Source organism: Coenobita brevimanus, chromosome 78, assembly GCF_032717465.1.
Source record: "Coenobita brevimanus isolate Jiangsu-jjx chromosome 78, ASM3271746v2, whole genome shotgun sequence".
In the NCBI taxonomy this organism is placed as follows: Eukaryota; Metazoa; Arthropoda; class Malacostraca; order Decapoda; family Coenobitidae; genus Coenobita; species Coenobita brevimanus.
In genome coordinates, this window is record NC_137031.1 from 45,981,000 (window position 1) to 45,996,435 (window position 15,436).

General features: G+C 43.3%; 3 protein-coding genes across 3 annotated transcripts in view; all 3 read left to right on the forward strand.

The window, feature by feature from the left end:
- Positions 1–3,332: 3,332 nt before the first annotated feature.
- Positions 3,333–15,436, forward strand: part of LOC145408831 (uncharacterized) — a 39,099-nt gene continuing 26,995 nt past the window's right edge. The window contains exon 1 of the mRNA XM_080279474.1: positions 3,333–3,411. Coding sequence (XP_080135600.1) covers positions 3,333–3,411 — 79 coding nt within the window. The remainder of the gene's footprint in view (positions 3,412–15,436) is intronic.
- On the forward strand, positions 5,999–9,405 carry LOC145408625 (PI-PLC X domain-containing protein 2-like). Its single transcript, XM_080279313.1, has 2 exons — positions 5,999–6,017; positions 8,108–9,405. Exons 1-2 carry the CDS (start codon positions 5,999–6,001, stop codon positions 9,403–9,405), a joined length of 1,317 nt encoding a protein of 438 aa, XP_080135439.1.
- LOC145408626 (PI-PLC X domain-containing protein 1-like) lies at positions 11,297–12,478 on the forward strand. The gene has a single exon (XM_080279314.1). The coding sequence runs from the start codon at positions 11,297–11,299 to the stop codon at positions 12,476–12,478; it is 1,182 nt and encodes a 393-aa protein (XP_080135440.1).

Here is a 15,436-nt window from a genome sequence, read left to right on the forward strand (position 1 = left end):
CAGAATATATGCTCCAACATCATTCAGTGAAGATGAAGTAATGGAAATGTTTAACGATTCAATGGTCAGAAAAAATTGCCTAGTACATTATAGATACCTTACGAGTGATTTCTCTGCAATTATATGTAGGAAACAAGAAAGTGACACTGATTTATGGTTTTTTAAGATAAGTTCCCAGGATGAGAGAGATGTCGGTGAAAAAAAATAAGAGGTCTTAAGGTGATTAATATGACGAAGGAACATAAGAAATTAGCTTCGAAAGTATCAGTGGTTACATCAAAAATCATTACTAACAAATCACGTAAATGACCCTAAGATATGTAACTGTAAAGAATAACGAAAGAGGAAGTGACAACAAAAAAATAAATAGCAAAGTAACACTCACTCTCTGATGACTGGGAGCAGCAGCCAATCCTATTACCTGTAAGAGAAAAGGTATCAAAGTTAGCTTATGTGTTTAGAATAAGCATACTGAGCTAATGAATGAGGACAGTTTCAGAATAATGTTTATGAAAACATATAAAGTGGACAGAGATGGCCCATATATATATATATATATATATATATATATATATATATATATATATATATATATATATATATATATATATATATATATCGACCCTCTTGAAAGGAAAATAGGACATCTGGTCATTACTCACACACTCGCATGTACAGTATTCAGTCTACTCTCCCTTTCCTTGAAAACTGTATTGTACACAACCATGTTTATTTCTTCCCTGAACTCTAGTATTCACTTACCTTCTTGATTCCTTGAACTGTATGCAAATCCTCTGTGCGCACCCTCATATCATTGCGCTGCTGTTCCCACATGGTCATTGAAATCCACTCCCAAAATTACAGTCTCACCATCCCCCATACAACCAATCACACGTATCAGATCGCCCCAGAAGCTGTCTTTTTCTTCATCATGCACGCCGACCTGTCGAGCATATGCTGATTACCAGCCGCGATGGCGAAGCTGGTATTGTGTGTGTGTGTGTGTGTGTGTGTGTGTGTGTGTGTGTGTGTGTGTGTGTGTGTGTGTGTGTGTGTGTGTGTGTGTGTGTGTGTGTGTGTGTGTGTGTGTGTGTGTGTGTGTGTGTGTGTGTGTGTGTGTGTGTGTGTGTGTGTGTGTGTGTGTGTGTGTGTGTGTGTGTGTGTGTGTGTGTGTGTGTGTGTGTGTGTGTGTGTGTGTGTGTGTGTGTGTGTGTGTGTGTGTGTGTGTGTGTGTGTGTGTGTGTGTGTGTGTGTGTGTGTGTGTGTGTGTGTGTGTGTGTGTGTGTGTGTGTGTGTGTGTGTGTGTGTGTGTGTGTGTGTGTGTGTGTGTGTGTGTGTGTGTGTGTGTGTGTGTGTGTGTGTGTGTGTGTGTGTGTGTGTGTGTGTGTGTGTGTGTGTGTGTGTGTGTGTGTGTGTGTGTGTGTGTGTGTGTGTGTGTGTGTGTGTGTGTGTGTGTGTGTGTGTGTGTGTGTGTGTGTGTGTGTGTGTGTGTGTGTGTGACCATAATATTGCAGGTTAGTAAAGTGGGGCAGAGAGCACCGTGATGAGGCGGAGGGGTTTGGTAGGAAGTAAGACAGAGTGGTGTGGTATGATGTGAGTCAGAGTGGTGTGGATTGATGTGCCCAGATTAGTGTGGTGCGGTATGGCATGAGGTAGAGTGGTGCAGAGTGGTATGGTGTGAGGGAGAGTGGTGTGGTGTGGGATGAGGAGGTAAAGAAGGTATAATGTCAGAGAATAGTGTGGTGAGGCAGACTATAAGGTAAGGGAATGGTGTAGAAAGGAAGAGTATCAGGTGGTGGCGTTGCACTATCAGATACTTCGCTTGGTGTGTTTCGGAATCCATATCCTGAAATTACATAAGTGGGGCAGAATTGGGTTTGGCTGCAGCTTTACTTCCCATCCTCAGGCACAGTACCGACGCCCACCTCTGCCTCTGTGTGTGTGTGTGTGTGTGTGTGTGTGTGTGTGTGTGTGTGTGTGTGTGTGTGTGTGTGTGTGTGTGTGTGTGTGTGTGTGTGTGTGTGTGTGTGTGTGTGTGTGTGTGTGCGCGCTTTTAACTCGTCCCCTTCGGTCCCAGATTGTCTTTTGTTTTGTTTCAGCTAACAACAGACTATTGTTATTAAGCCTGGGAATACTCTTTTTCTCCTCACTGAGTTAAAACAGCCCTAAAACTAATTACTGTCTAAATTACACCGGCACTACACTGTTTTTATTCCAGCATGGTCTAAAACTGTTATCTATTTTGAATGCTGAGTTGAAACAATTGTTTAACACTAGACTATGGTGCTACCCACATAGAGATGATGGGTAATGGAAGTTAAGCTGTAGTGTCCTCTTTTTCTACCTCTGAGTTACGTGAAATAAGCTGCAAATGGGCGAAAATTTCGGCCAAGTTAAAGTAAAAAGAGCATAGTTTAGGTATTGAAGGCCGTCAAATAATTAATCGCATTTTAGCAAGGGTGGGACAGGCTCCATACACTACGTGTATCATCAAACAAACTGCATGTGTGGGAGGACAAAGTGATATTTGTGAGTCTTATCTATAGTTTTTTCACCGTAACTTGGCTCAGATTTTCTTTCTTTTGTGGCTTATTTCACGTAGGGCACACAAAAAGACAATGCTAGAGCTCTGCATTTTCCAACAGCACTTCTTGATGATCACCATCATATTCAAGTGTTAATCTTTTGCTACGACTCAGCACTCAAGATGGAGAGATGTCAGTGTTAGGCCAAGTTTGTGTAAAAGGAGTATAGCAAACTGTAGACAGATCACTTAGGACAAAAAGCCCACTCACCAAACTACCCTGTTCCGCCATTAGACAAAAAAAGTGACACAAACACGATCACCCTGTAAAAAAAGTTTCTCAAATTCTCCACCCTCAGCAGTGCCTCAGTCCTCGCTCACCCACAAACTCTAACACATTAGGCTCTTTATGCACAGCGATATAGGTCTGCCATTGGGATTTCTGTGTTTTCATGTATTTTCTATGGCACGATTCTGTCGGTGAAATTTTACGTGAATTTATGCTGCTTTATCTGTTGGTGTTCTTTTGTGATGTCAATAACAATTTGAAAGTGTTAGTAACAGTTAGATCTCGTTGCTTGATCTATACACAGTCATAAATTACTTATCCCATTATGGAGAGGCAGACAGATGCCTACTCTCACTTACCCTAGAGTGGTAGTATTGCCTTTAGAAGCAGGGCAACACAAGTTAATTAGCAACCATTCATTATTTCAGCCTTGGTTTATATTGTCCAGCATAAAAATTTGACGACATGACAAAGAGGTGTAATTAACGAGCCTCCATGTTGCCTTCTTTCCCCAGAGCCATGTGGTTAGCAAGGCTGGTGGTGGGGGCGGCCGTGTTGCTCTCTGTCATCACATCCACTGCGGCAGTACACGTCAACGGTATGTATTAATTCTCACTTTTTTCTTGTACCCCGCTCGCTGAAGTCCGTTTGTTTTCATTTGATGGGACTGGGCCACTTACATAACTAAGAAAACATTAATGACGACGCTGACGATGAACAGTGTCACTACGGTCAGTTTGTGTTCACCTGGTGGAACTGGACCACTCCCGCATCTTCCTAAATCGTGGTTGCACGAAAATCGATGAGGCTTAACTAATGATGTAAGAATGCGTCCCCTTGGTTACTTGTCACATCCACTCTCCAACCAGACTACACCTGGCCATCATCTGAGCTAAAAGGGGTAAGGGATTTTTTATCATGTTGCACTGAATGCGCTCTACCATGTTATGGCCATAGACCCTTTTCATTGCAGATTTTCGTGGCAAGCAATCGTAGTTTAGTGTTAATGTTTTGCTTTCATAGCACATCTTCGTGACCAGCAATCATATTTTAGTGGATCGCTTTTCTTATACATCAGCACTCAAGACAGAGAGATGGGAAATTTCGGCCAAGTTAAAGAGAACTGAATATAGTGATGGTAATATGGTAAAGACGATTAACAATACGTGTACAGTATATGGAAAAAGAGATGTAAAACCGAGGCTTGAGAGGACAGTGGGTAGGTCTGTCGAAATGGATGGGAGCAAATATAAAACTTATTTCTAGACTCACTCGTTTCATTATGTTTTTTCTGACGTGTTTTGTTGTTACTTGAATGATAATGATCTTTCTTTCTCTTATAAATTGCTACTTTCGATTACTTGCATTTATTATCATCATTTGAGACTTCTTCTAGTGACAGTGGTTAATGGAGTTTATTTCGAGTCTCTTCACTGCCTGATCTTCTACAAGACACACTCACATGCCTTTAAAACACCCACATTAAATACAGAATACATCATTTTACTACAGCGGTTAACACTTCCCCCCAGTACTATGTGCAGCCAGCATAATAATTTCAAGATCTACATGTAACAGAAGTACACATGTAACAGGTGATTAACCTCGTAAACCCGATAATGTATTTTTCTTTTTTCTCCTCTTTTCTCCTCTCATTTTTTTGCTATTTACACATTTCGTTCAGCTCAAGAGAAACTTTTCGAAATGGATAAGTTATAACAGCATTTAACTCAGATTTTTCAAAAAGGGTATATAACATGAATAAAATCGTGTAGATGGCATGAATAAACAATGAAGAACATGGCTGCAGTGAAATGGTTAGCGCTTCTCCCCAGCTCAAAGCATAACCAGCAATATACAGCAACATAAAAAAAATATGTTGCAGAGAATTAAACCATACAGGGTGAATAATTAACGAGATTGGGGTGCGCACCACGTATCCTGAATTTCAATAAGAATATCCTGAAAAGACCAGCGAGAGAGAGCCTTAATTAGTCAACCTGAGCTTCAGATGGTTTCTGAATAGACGCCAGGCAAATGTGGATGTGAACCAGGTCAGGGTGAATACCGGGTCAGTGTGAATAGGGCCTGAGGCAGTGTATGCGTAGCTGGCTGTGGACAGAACAAGTAAAAAAGTACTACAGAAAATAAATATGACCGCCAATATTTACAGAAGCGTTGCGTTTCGTGTCCGAATAACGTTAGTGAACAACAGAAGGGTTGGGACTCTCCTACATATGCTCCTCGCGTTTAAAATGAAACCGTTTAATAAGTAATAGTTATTATATGGGAAAAAAAAAAAACTTGTTATGGAAGACTGAAAGCAAGTTGATACAGGATATGAAGGTTAAAATGCTTTATGAAAGGATGCGAGTTATCTCGCTCTGGGTGGTTAAAACACACTTTACTGATCTTTCACAAAACACACCGATATTTTATAAAAAAAACATCTCCTCTAATATCGATACACCAATCCTGAATGAAAAAGAACCATGCAATAAACATGGAAAATGGATATTAGGGCCAATGTGGTGCCATGTGAAGGTGTGTAGCACATAAAGGACTGCGGACCTCAGACAACGGATGATAAAGTCTATGGTCAGAATCGGAGACATGGAAGAAGAAAAGCTAAGTAACTGAAAACGAGAACCTAATAAGAAATCTATGAAATACATCTCAGCACACAACAAGGACATTATATACAGAAACCACATTATTGTAGAGTGAAATTGTTAGGAAATAATTGTTTGCATCTCAGCCAAAAGAATCCCAAACACGGTAAACGTCACTGGAGAGATATGGAGCTCAATAAGGATTCCATGATAACAATCTAATAATGCTAATATTAAAGATTTCGTACGCTCGTCAAGATCACTATCAAAGGGGACTGAAGAAGCGGACAGAGAAAGATATGTTTCGCTGGCTATACTTTTTCACTTTGACTTGGCGTAATATTGCCATCTTCTCTATCCTGAATGCTGAATTGTAAAAATAAACACCAGAATGTGATGACAGTCAAGAAGAAGTGCCATGGGAAGGATGTAGAGATGCAGTATTGCCTATTTCAGCCAAAGAGGTATGTGCAATAACCTGCAAAAGAATGAAAATTTGGATCAAGTTAAGGTGAAAGAACTACAGTATCTTAGAAACTAAAATCAGTGACGGGGGAAAGGACTACAAAAACTATGGCACTGCAGGGAGAAAGTGAGTCGGAATATATATATATATATACCGGTACGGAGACAGAGAGACAGAGAGAGGAAAAATATACCAATATACTGTATCTCCCACGTACTCTGAGACTCGCAACGAGTAACTAAAAAGAGGTGATAGCAAGGGGCTGGGAAGTCTGGTTTGTAACCTTAACAATGAGAAAGTTTTAGTAGTCTCAGTAATTTTCCAGATCTATTGGCATAAAGACCGAAATGTTGGAGGCGTTGATATGTAAAGGGAGTTGAAAAATCACTCTAGGTTAGTTATTATAGGCCTTAAATCGCAACATGGAATGGAAGCTCCCAATTTCTAACAATAATTTCTAAAGCTCAGGACGAAGATGGAATGTATCCGACCGTCATATGTCGTGGCTGACCTCATTCTGCTTATGTGAGATGCAGCCTACCTGTACAGCCAATAGCAAACGTTTGCTGACACTTCTCTGCCAGCTGTGGTAATGGAAGGTGCTATATGAACTGTTTCAATGTGCTGGCGATATGAACCACACGACAACAGAGTATGAGAAGGAATGATAGTCTGTTGTTTAGTGATAAAAAATATGCTAGACAGGACACGATGTTGGCAGACGACTGTAGGCAAAGTTTTGCTCATGGCTGTGCTTACTATCCACAGGTGTTCCATAAATGACGGTCATAAATTAAAAGTTTTTAGTCCACTTCTCGATTAAAGGTTCAGCATACGGTCTTTAAATACAAATTATCACGCTGGATTAGGTTATTAATGCATACAGTAACATATGAGACGAAGAGACAGAGGGTGGAAAAGGTGCTGTGTGGAGGCTGATATACGCAAATGGACCCGGAGGCAATATCAGCTGAATAATTCCATGCAAATATATACTGATTAATTATGCCGAGTGCTGTGGAAAGCCTAATGCACCCTTGATAATGCTGGTCGTGACAGTAGCGTGAGGGGGAGGTGCTGCACAAATATATATGAATTGTCTGTCTGTGTTTGTTTGCCACGGAATAAATGTGTGTGTGTGTGTGTGTGTGTGTGTGTGTGTGTGTGTGTGTGTGTGTGTGTGTGTGTGTGTGTGTGTGTGTGTGTGTGTGTGTGTGTGTGTGTGTTTATACTCTACACCCCAATTATTTTTGCTACATTTTTGGTGAGATGATTTTATTCAGTATATCAGACACCCCGCTTTGTAAAGCTGTTAACGTAGGCCTTTACTGTCTAACTATGTATAGGAATCTCGTTGCTTGCTTCTCTCCCTCCATATCTATTCATCTTTCCCTTTCTCCCCCTCCCTCTGTCTCCTCCTCGCCTGTCTTTATATATTCACTGATATGTTCCGTCTCTAAGAATACCTGAATTGGGTCGAAGTGAGGCCGAAAATGTTATACCTTATTAATAAGCAGTATTTCCTTAAGTGGGTGTATTTTTTTTAAATTTAATATGGCAATATGCAAGTCTTACAGGTGTTTGAGAATTATTTATTAGCTGTGTCATTATTATTCGTTTATGGTTTGGCTTCATGGAGGAAAAGGAAAATATGATGGATAATCTTTCTGACAGTAAGAAGGCATTATGGTTGACTGTGATTAGAGAATGTGGCACCATGTAACGGGGACGGGGGGAATATGTACTGTCTGTGTTTCTGTGTATTTAGTTCTTGATGTTGCTTCATGACCGTAATAACATATGCAGAAGAGTCTCCGAGATAATAAGACGATATGGCAGCTGAAGCTTTTCAAAGAAGGTGACAATGTGTGTGGGTAATAGACAGGTTGGTCATGTTTCTGGCACTGGGAATACAGCAGTGATGACTACCTAATGTAAATGCAGGCGCAGCGGCAGGACAGTTTGCATTATGGTATGTCAGCTGCAGAGTGATGTGTTAATGCAGGGGCGAAATCTGGCTACTCTGTGTGTGTGTGTGTGTGTGTGTGTGTGTGTGTGTGTGTGTGTGTGTGTGTGTGTGTGTGTGTGTGTGTGTGTGTGTGTGTGTGTGTGTGTGTGTGTGTGTGTGTGTGTGTGTGTGTGTGTGTATCCATGTCCGTCCCTCTTAACGTCCAGTAAGCCGGTAACACTGCATGTAGTAGTCTTCCTTGTTACAGAGTGCAGACTGGCAGACCCTGGGGTGTACGTGGCCATTAGTTCAGAGGCAGACCAAGGCAGCGAAGGCAACCACACCATTCGCTGGCTGGAGGTGCACTGGCATGATGTAACGGACTCACAGGAGGGGGACTTTGTCGGACTTTGGAATGAGGACCCTTCAGAGTCGCTGGGAACTCCGCTGCATCAAAATCCTGCATCGGGAAGTGACGGGATGTTTCGGACGAGCGAGGAGTGGAATGGTTCCCTTGTTCCCACCACCCTAGACGGAGTGGGAGATTCCTGCTTGCCGTATTGGGCTGGATATGTGAGGGATGGTGTATTAATTTATTCCTCTTGCCTTATGATCAGACCCCGATGGCTGGAGGCACAAAAAGCGCACTTGAGCTACACCCACCTAACTAAAGTTGCATTACCAGGCACTCACGATGCCGGAGCCTCAGATCATTATGCGGCAGGAACGATTGCTGATGTGGTCGGTCGCTGGACGTTCGCACAAGATGAGAGTCTTTGGGAGCAGTTGGTGTTCGGAGTCCGGTATGTTGACATGAGAATTGCTTACTATCCGGAAACAGAAGAGAAACTGTTCGTTAATCATGGGGAGGTTCGTATTGCTCCTCTGCAAGGCTACATCGATGACGTCGTTTCCTTCATGAGACAGACCAATGAGGTGGTTATTTTTGATATACACAGGCTGCCACACGGTTTTGATGGCTTCCCAGAGCGCCACAAGGAACTGATTGAAGTACTGGAGACGAATTTTGCTAACTGGATGACGCCTAAGGACCTGTATCCTGACCCCATCATGGACGAGCTATGGACGACGGGTGCTCGCTTGATAGTGACTTACCCATCATCGGAAGGGTCACAGTCCGTGTATCTGTGGCCTTCAGTGTACCACCTGTGGGGTGATGTCAACACTCTCGAAGACCTAGAATCCTACATGTACACGGGGATCCCACAGCAGGCGAACAGAGGCTCCCTGTGGTCGGCCATGACTGAATTAACACCGTCTGCTTTGGATGTATCATTGAACCGATGGGGTGGACTGAGGGGCGCGGCGGCCATCACCAACACCCCTGTCACCCAGTGGTTCAGGCACGACTGGTGGGATCAAGTAAACATTATCTCCATGGATTTCTTTCTCTCCTCGGACGTCATTTCTGTTGCCGTGGAAGCCAACGAGATGAGGGGCAGGTGCGTGTGGAAGTGGGCATCTGAACGAGCCAAGCGATGGTGGTCAAGTTCAGGCTCAAACGTGACAGCCTATAACACCAAGAGTAAGTTCAATGGTCTTTAAGATGTATTTCAGTGCTTATGTCCATAGCAAATTTGAATAATTTTAAGAATCCTCGAAAAGGCTGGGAAGCAAGGCAAACATAGTTACATATTCACATAACCTTGTTGGGCGTTAAAACGTTCCTGCTTATTTTCTTAATATGGATGCCTTCTGCAGTGCCCCACCAACAATAAGGCAGTATTTTCAAGCAATAACTCGACATATAAAAATTCAAGCTAATAACAAGCTTTCATGCATCAAACTCAAGCACTGTTAGGGACATCTTGCTTACTCTGACTGTTTAGCCATTTGGGGCCATCTTATATGCTGATGCTTGAGATCATGATGTTGTCATTCTGTATTTAAAGCGACCCAAGAAAATACAAGTGAATGACACGGTTAAACAGAACTGTTTCGGAAAAGATACCAGCCATGGAAATTCAAGTGACCGGAACGGGCGATCACTTCAAACTCTGCGATAACTCCTGCAGTCACATACGAATAACAATATACTGTAGTAGGTAATGACTGGCCTAGGCTTCACGTCTTTTTAATTCCTCCTTACAATGACGTAGTTTTCTTGTTTATTCATGCATTCCCAGACAGTTTTATTCAGCACAGGAGATCCTCTGGTAGTAAAACTGCAAATGAATGTAACCCATTCAGGTCGAAAATAATATTCCAAACCAAATAAAATCGTTCTGGGACAAGATTAAAATGAAAGACGTCATCGTAGTGGAGGAGTTGAAGGGTCTCTTCAAGTAAGCTGATTTATATATTTTTGCTCTCCTAGCTTTCTTTTATTTGATGGCCTCAAGAACATTTGTCCTCATTCTGCCTTTTGTCCACTCCTCCCGACCTGCTGAAGTTTGGCAGGTGAGAGCAACGCGAGCGTCTCTTGTCCCTCTTGTTGGAGAAAACATTGAAATAAACATTAACTGCATTCATTCCATTACTCATTTTCATAGGGTATACTTTCATGGCCCCTGTTCCCTCCCAACCACTATTCCAGCTAGTCCCACTCATTACTTTGTCGTCTCACGCCCTTTCTACCCTCCCCTTCCCGACACTTTCGTTTCTAGAGGATATTTGAGTAAATCATTGTTGCTCTCAAACCATGAACCCTACAAAAGCAATTTTCACGGCATACATTCTTGCCCACCAAAATTCCAGCCTATACCACACAATTCTTTGCTAACCACGCCCATTTCTTTACATTCCTTTGGTGGCTTCGTGGCACAAAGCAGGTAACGTTTGTTTTACTCTGCACAGTCAGATACAAGTTTGCCCAAGATCTCACATCTCATACTTCTTACTTTCTTCAGTTGGAAAATATTTCTAAGTTAAGAGAATCTGGACATTTTTTCTGTTTTTTTCCCACAGAAGATGTTCTTTTATACTATACCAGGGAGGTAAGTGACAAACATGTCCTAAATTTGAAGCAGACGTATTGGAGTAATAGGGAAACTTTTCTCAAAAATACCCGAGCATATTATTTCACTCAAACTCTACCCCACCACCACGTCCGCCTCATTCGATGTCTTGAGACTGACCCAGCCAATAGGGTTCTGGGTCATGTAAAAAAAAAGAGTAAATAATTAAATAAATAAATGTTGAGGTTTATCACCTATGCTTTAAGGAAGTATTCATTGAGTGTTGTACATTCTTGCTACCGTCAGATATTTTTACTCAGGCTAGGAGAGACTTTTCGAACTTGAGAGGTTAAATACGAGTATAGCTTGCACTGGCCCCTTCAGTAGGAGAGGCCTTTGCGAAGCTAAACAAAATCGTTTGGAGGAAACAAGAGCAAAATTACAAAAGATATCACGTAATTCAGGGGATTAATATGTTAACAAAGGAGCAATGATGTTTTTTTGACAATGACCGATGATAATGATGATGTTTACTGGTAATGACAGGTGAAGCACGTGCGTGGCTGACAGTTTCTGCTCTGGCTTCCACTTCTCCCGAGGGGCAGACGACTCAGAGGCAGATGGAGATGAACTGGGAGGTGGTGGACGTCATGGAGGGAGACTGGATAGGGATCTTTGATAAGGATCCGAGCGGAGACTGGTCCAATCCCGTCGATCAGAGAACCCCAAGGGAGAGCTTTGGGTACTTCATCACTAACGCCACACTCCCGCACCTTCCTGTCAGCACCGAGCAAATGGAGGGTGCTTGTCTTGGCTGGTGGGTGGCTTACGTGCGAGATGATACTCCCATTGCCATAGATTGCTTCAAGGTTCACCCCAGATGGATGTCAGCGCTGAAGGAGCAGATTGGTGCGGTGTCACTCAGGAATCTTGTTTGGCCTGGTGTTCACGACGCCGGGACCTATACTCCGTACTCCCAGCTGGCTGATAACTCGCTTATGAAGTACGCCATCACCCAGGACGAGAGTATCTACAACCAGCTGGTGTACGGCAATCGCTACATTGATTTACGCGCAGGATACTTCTCAGGTGATCCAGACGAGCCTTACTGGGTAGTTCATGGCCTCACTGTCTGGCGGCCTTTCAGAGAAGTCTTGCAGCAACTTCTGGAATTTGTGCAAAGTACCGGAGAAGTGGTCATTGCCGAGGTCAGTGGATTTACTTTCTTTGAGACCAGTGAGCACCATACAGGCTGCATCGAGCTTATTACCGAAGTAGTAGAGGAGGTGATGGCAGCGAGGGACCTAACCTGGGATGCAACACTGGCTGATCTTCTCCAGACACCTGCATCCCTCATCGTTATATATGATCACCACGAGGCAGACTCACACCCTCTGTTCTGGCCGGAGATATCTAGTAAATGGGCCAATGCACAGTCAATCTCTCAGCTCGAGGAGTACATGTATAATGTCTTCGAGGTGGACGGCCCACCAGCTGCGCCCTGGAAGTTGAATGGCCAGCTGACTCCCCTGGCTGAGGATGTGATAACAGATGACCTGGGCAGTTTGAGAATCATGGCAGATGAGGTAAATAGGAATGTGACCCAGTGGCTGCAAACCAGGTGGTGGGACCAGATAAGCATTATCTCGTGTGACTTTGTTCTCTCTGCCAACTATGTCGAGGTCGCCATGGAGGTCAACCTGAGGCGAATAGCCAAATAATACAGTAGTTAGAGAGGAATACAAATGTACACACAATCATAGGAAAAATTTGTATGATGATAATATAGTATCCCTGAAAAAACATACAATCACCTATGAGAACGCAAATACAGATCTATCTATCTGTCTATCTATTGCCAGACGCCTTAATCCCGTACGGGGTGGCCACAAACAAATCGCCTGCACGTCGCCCTGTCCCCCGCCATTTCACTGCCCTGCTCCCAACTCACACCCCCCTCTCTCATATACCTCTCCATTCCATCCCTCCGTCTCATCCTTGGCCTCCCCCTCCCCCCCCCTCCACCTCACTCACATACACTCTCCTCGTCAGTCTCTCACTCTCCATCCTCTCCACATGGCCAAACCACCTCAGTGTGTTCCTCCTAACGCTTCCTATCACATCCACATCCACACCACAATGCTCCTTTATATCCACATTTGTCAGCCTGTCTCTCCATGCGACTCCACAGGCTCCTCTCAGATAACTCATTTCCACTTCTCTCACTCTTGACTTGTGTCCTTCCAGCAACGTCCAAGCTTCACTTCCATACGTTAGAGTTGGTATCACAATACTGACATCCAGTAACTTTTTCACTTCCTTGCTCACTTCCCTGTTTCTTATCACTGCTTTCAAGGAACCAGCAACCTTTCTTCCTTGTTGTACCCTTTCAGGCACTTCACCCTCCAAACCTCCATCCCTACTCATCACACTCCCCAAGTACTTAAACGTACTCACATTTTCCATCTCCTCACCATCCAACCTCACTGTACATTCACTGGCTTCACCTCTCTCAAAGACCATCACTTTACTCTTTCTCACATTCACCTACTCCTACCTCTATGGGAGGGGAGGATATGTATGAGGGAGGAAGGGAAGGGGGGAAATGTGTGAGGGAGGGAAGGGAGGAAATGTATGAAAGAGGGAGAGGAGAAAGGAACTATATACTGGAGGAAGGTAGGGAAGGGAGAGAAGGACAGGAAATGTGTGAGGAAGGGAGAGAGGGGAGGAGGAGAGGAACTGTGTGAAGGAGGAAGGGAGGGAGGAGGGGAAGGGGAGGTCGCTATTGGGTACACGACAAATGTACATAGAAGACATTTTATTGATGTCACTACTTACAGGATGTGGCGTTAGGTGACACATTGGTAGAGAGAGAGAGAGAGAGAGAGAGAGAGAGAGAGAGAGAGAGAGAGAGAGGGGCAATGTATGTACCTGAAAATATTTTGCTATCGCTTATGTTTCCAATACAAACAGGCGAAACACTATGATATAAAAAAAAAACGAAAATAAAATAAATACTATTACTACTACTGCTACTACTACTGCTACTACCAGCACCACTACTACTACTACTACTACTGTTACTACTACTACTACTACTACACAAGACTGCTTCTTAGATAAATAAAAAAAAAAGTGTGACACAAGTACGCCATTTACTTTAGTCCATTAGTGGCTGTAAATTACGAAGGGTTATATGGTAAGTGACCGTGTATTAATTATTGTTATTCCTCTGAGGACAACGTGATAGGGAGAGAAAGGGTGGAGGGGAGGAACAGAGGAAAAAGATGATTAAATGACTGGAGGAGAGGAGAAAAAGGAAGGAAAGGAGGAGGAACAGGACAAAGGAGAGGAGGAGGAACAGGAGGAAGGAAAGCAGGAGGAGGAGAACAATATGAGTGGAATGGAAATGAGGAAAAGAGAGAGGAGGCCTGGAAAAAAAGATAAAACAAAAGCAGGAGAGAAGGAAGAAGGCAGGAAAGAAGGCAAGAAACAGGAAAAGGGAAGTGAGCAGGGAAGAAAGGAGGAAAGAAAAGGGAAGAATAAGACTGAAGGAAGGAAAACAGGAGGAGACTGAAAGACGTAACGAGAAGAAAGGAAAGAGGAAGAAAAACAGAATGAGGGGGAAGGGTGGGAGGAACAAGAAGGAAATGTGGATAATGATGATGATGATGATGATGATGAAAAGGAGCACAAAGGAAAGTGGTGAAGGAGGAGGAGGAGGAGGAGGAGGAGGAGGAGGAGGAGGAGGAGGAGGAGGAGGAGGAGGCCAAGAGAGGAGAGAAGCAAGGATGAAGAAAGCAGGATAAACGAATAAAACACGAAGAGGGGGTGGGGGCAGGTACCGAAAACAGAAAGAGGAAGAGGAGGAGCGAAAGACGAAGAAGGAGGAAGAGAGAAAGAGGAAGGAAGAGGAAGACAAAGGAAGGGAGGGCGAGGTCACAAACAAGATTAGTGGGAGGCAGAATAATGAGGGAAGGGGACTCAAAAAGAAAGGCTTTGGGAGCAATAACACACACACACCTCTCTCACACTATCTATTTGTTTGTCTACTGATCTATCTATCTGTTTGTTTGTCTACTGATCTGTCAATCTGTTTGTCTACTGATCTATCTATCTATCTATCTGTTTGTCTATCTGTGTGCCTTCATTTCTATCCATCTAACGCATTTGTTTGAATAGTTGTGTCTGACTCAAACACACATACGTATATAAGTATCTTTCTACCTCTATATCTGAACACACACACACACACACACACACACACACACACACACACACACACTCAAACATACTAAAATAACACTTAAATATTTACGCAAGTGTGAAATTGGTATCGCACACAAACGCTACTTCGCAATAAGACCTGCCACCGGCCACCTGACGAAATTAAGCGATTAAACTGCACTTTGAACTCTGTGGAGACCGTAACCACTTCATGGAAACTGTTCGCTGGCAATAACGATGTAAATATAGTTCAGGCATTGGAGGGCGTTTGTGTGTGTGTGTGTGTGTGTGTGTGTGTGTGTGTGTGTGTGTGTGTGTGTGTGTGTGTGTGTGTGTGTGTGTGTGTGTGTGTGTGTGTGTGTGTGAGGGGGTTATGTGTGTGCCCGTGCACACATGTCTGCATCCGTATGTGTATGTGTGTGTGCAAGTGGGTACGCGTCTGAAATTATATG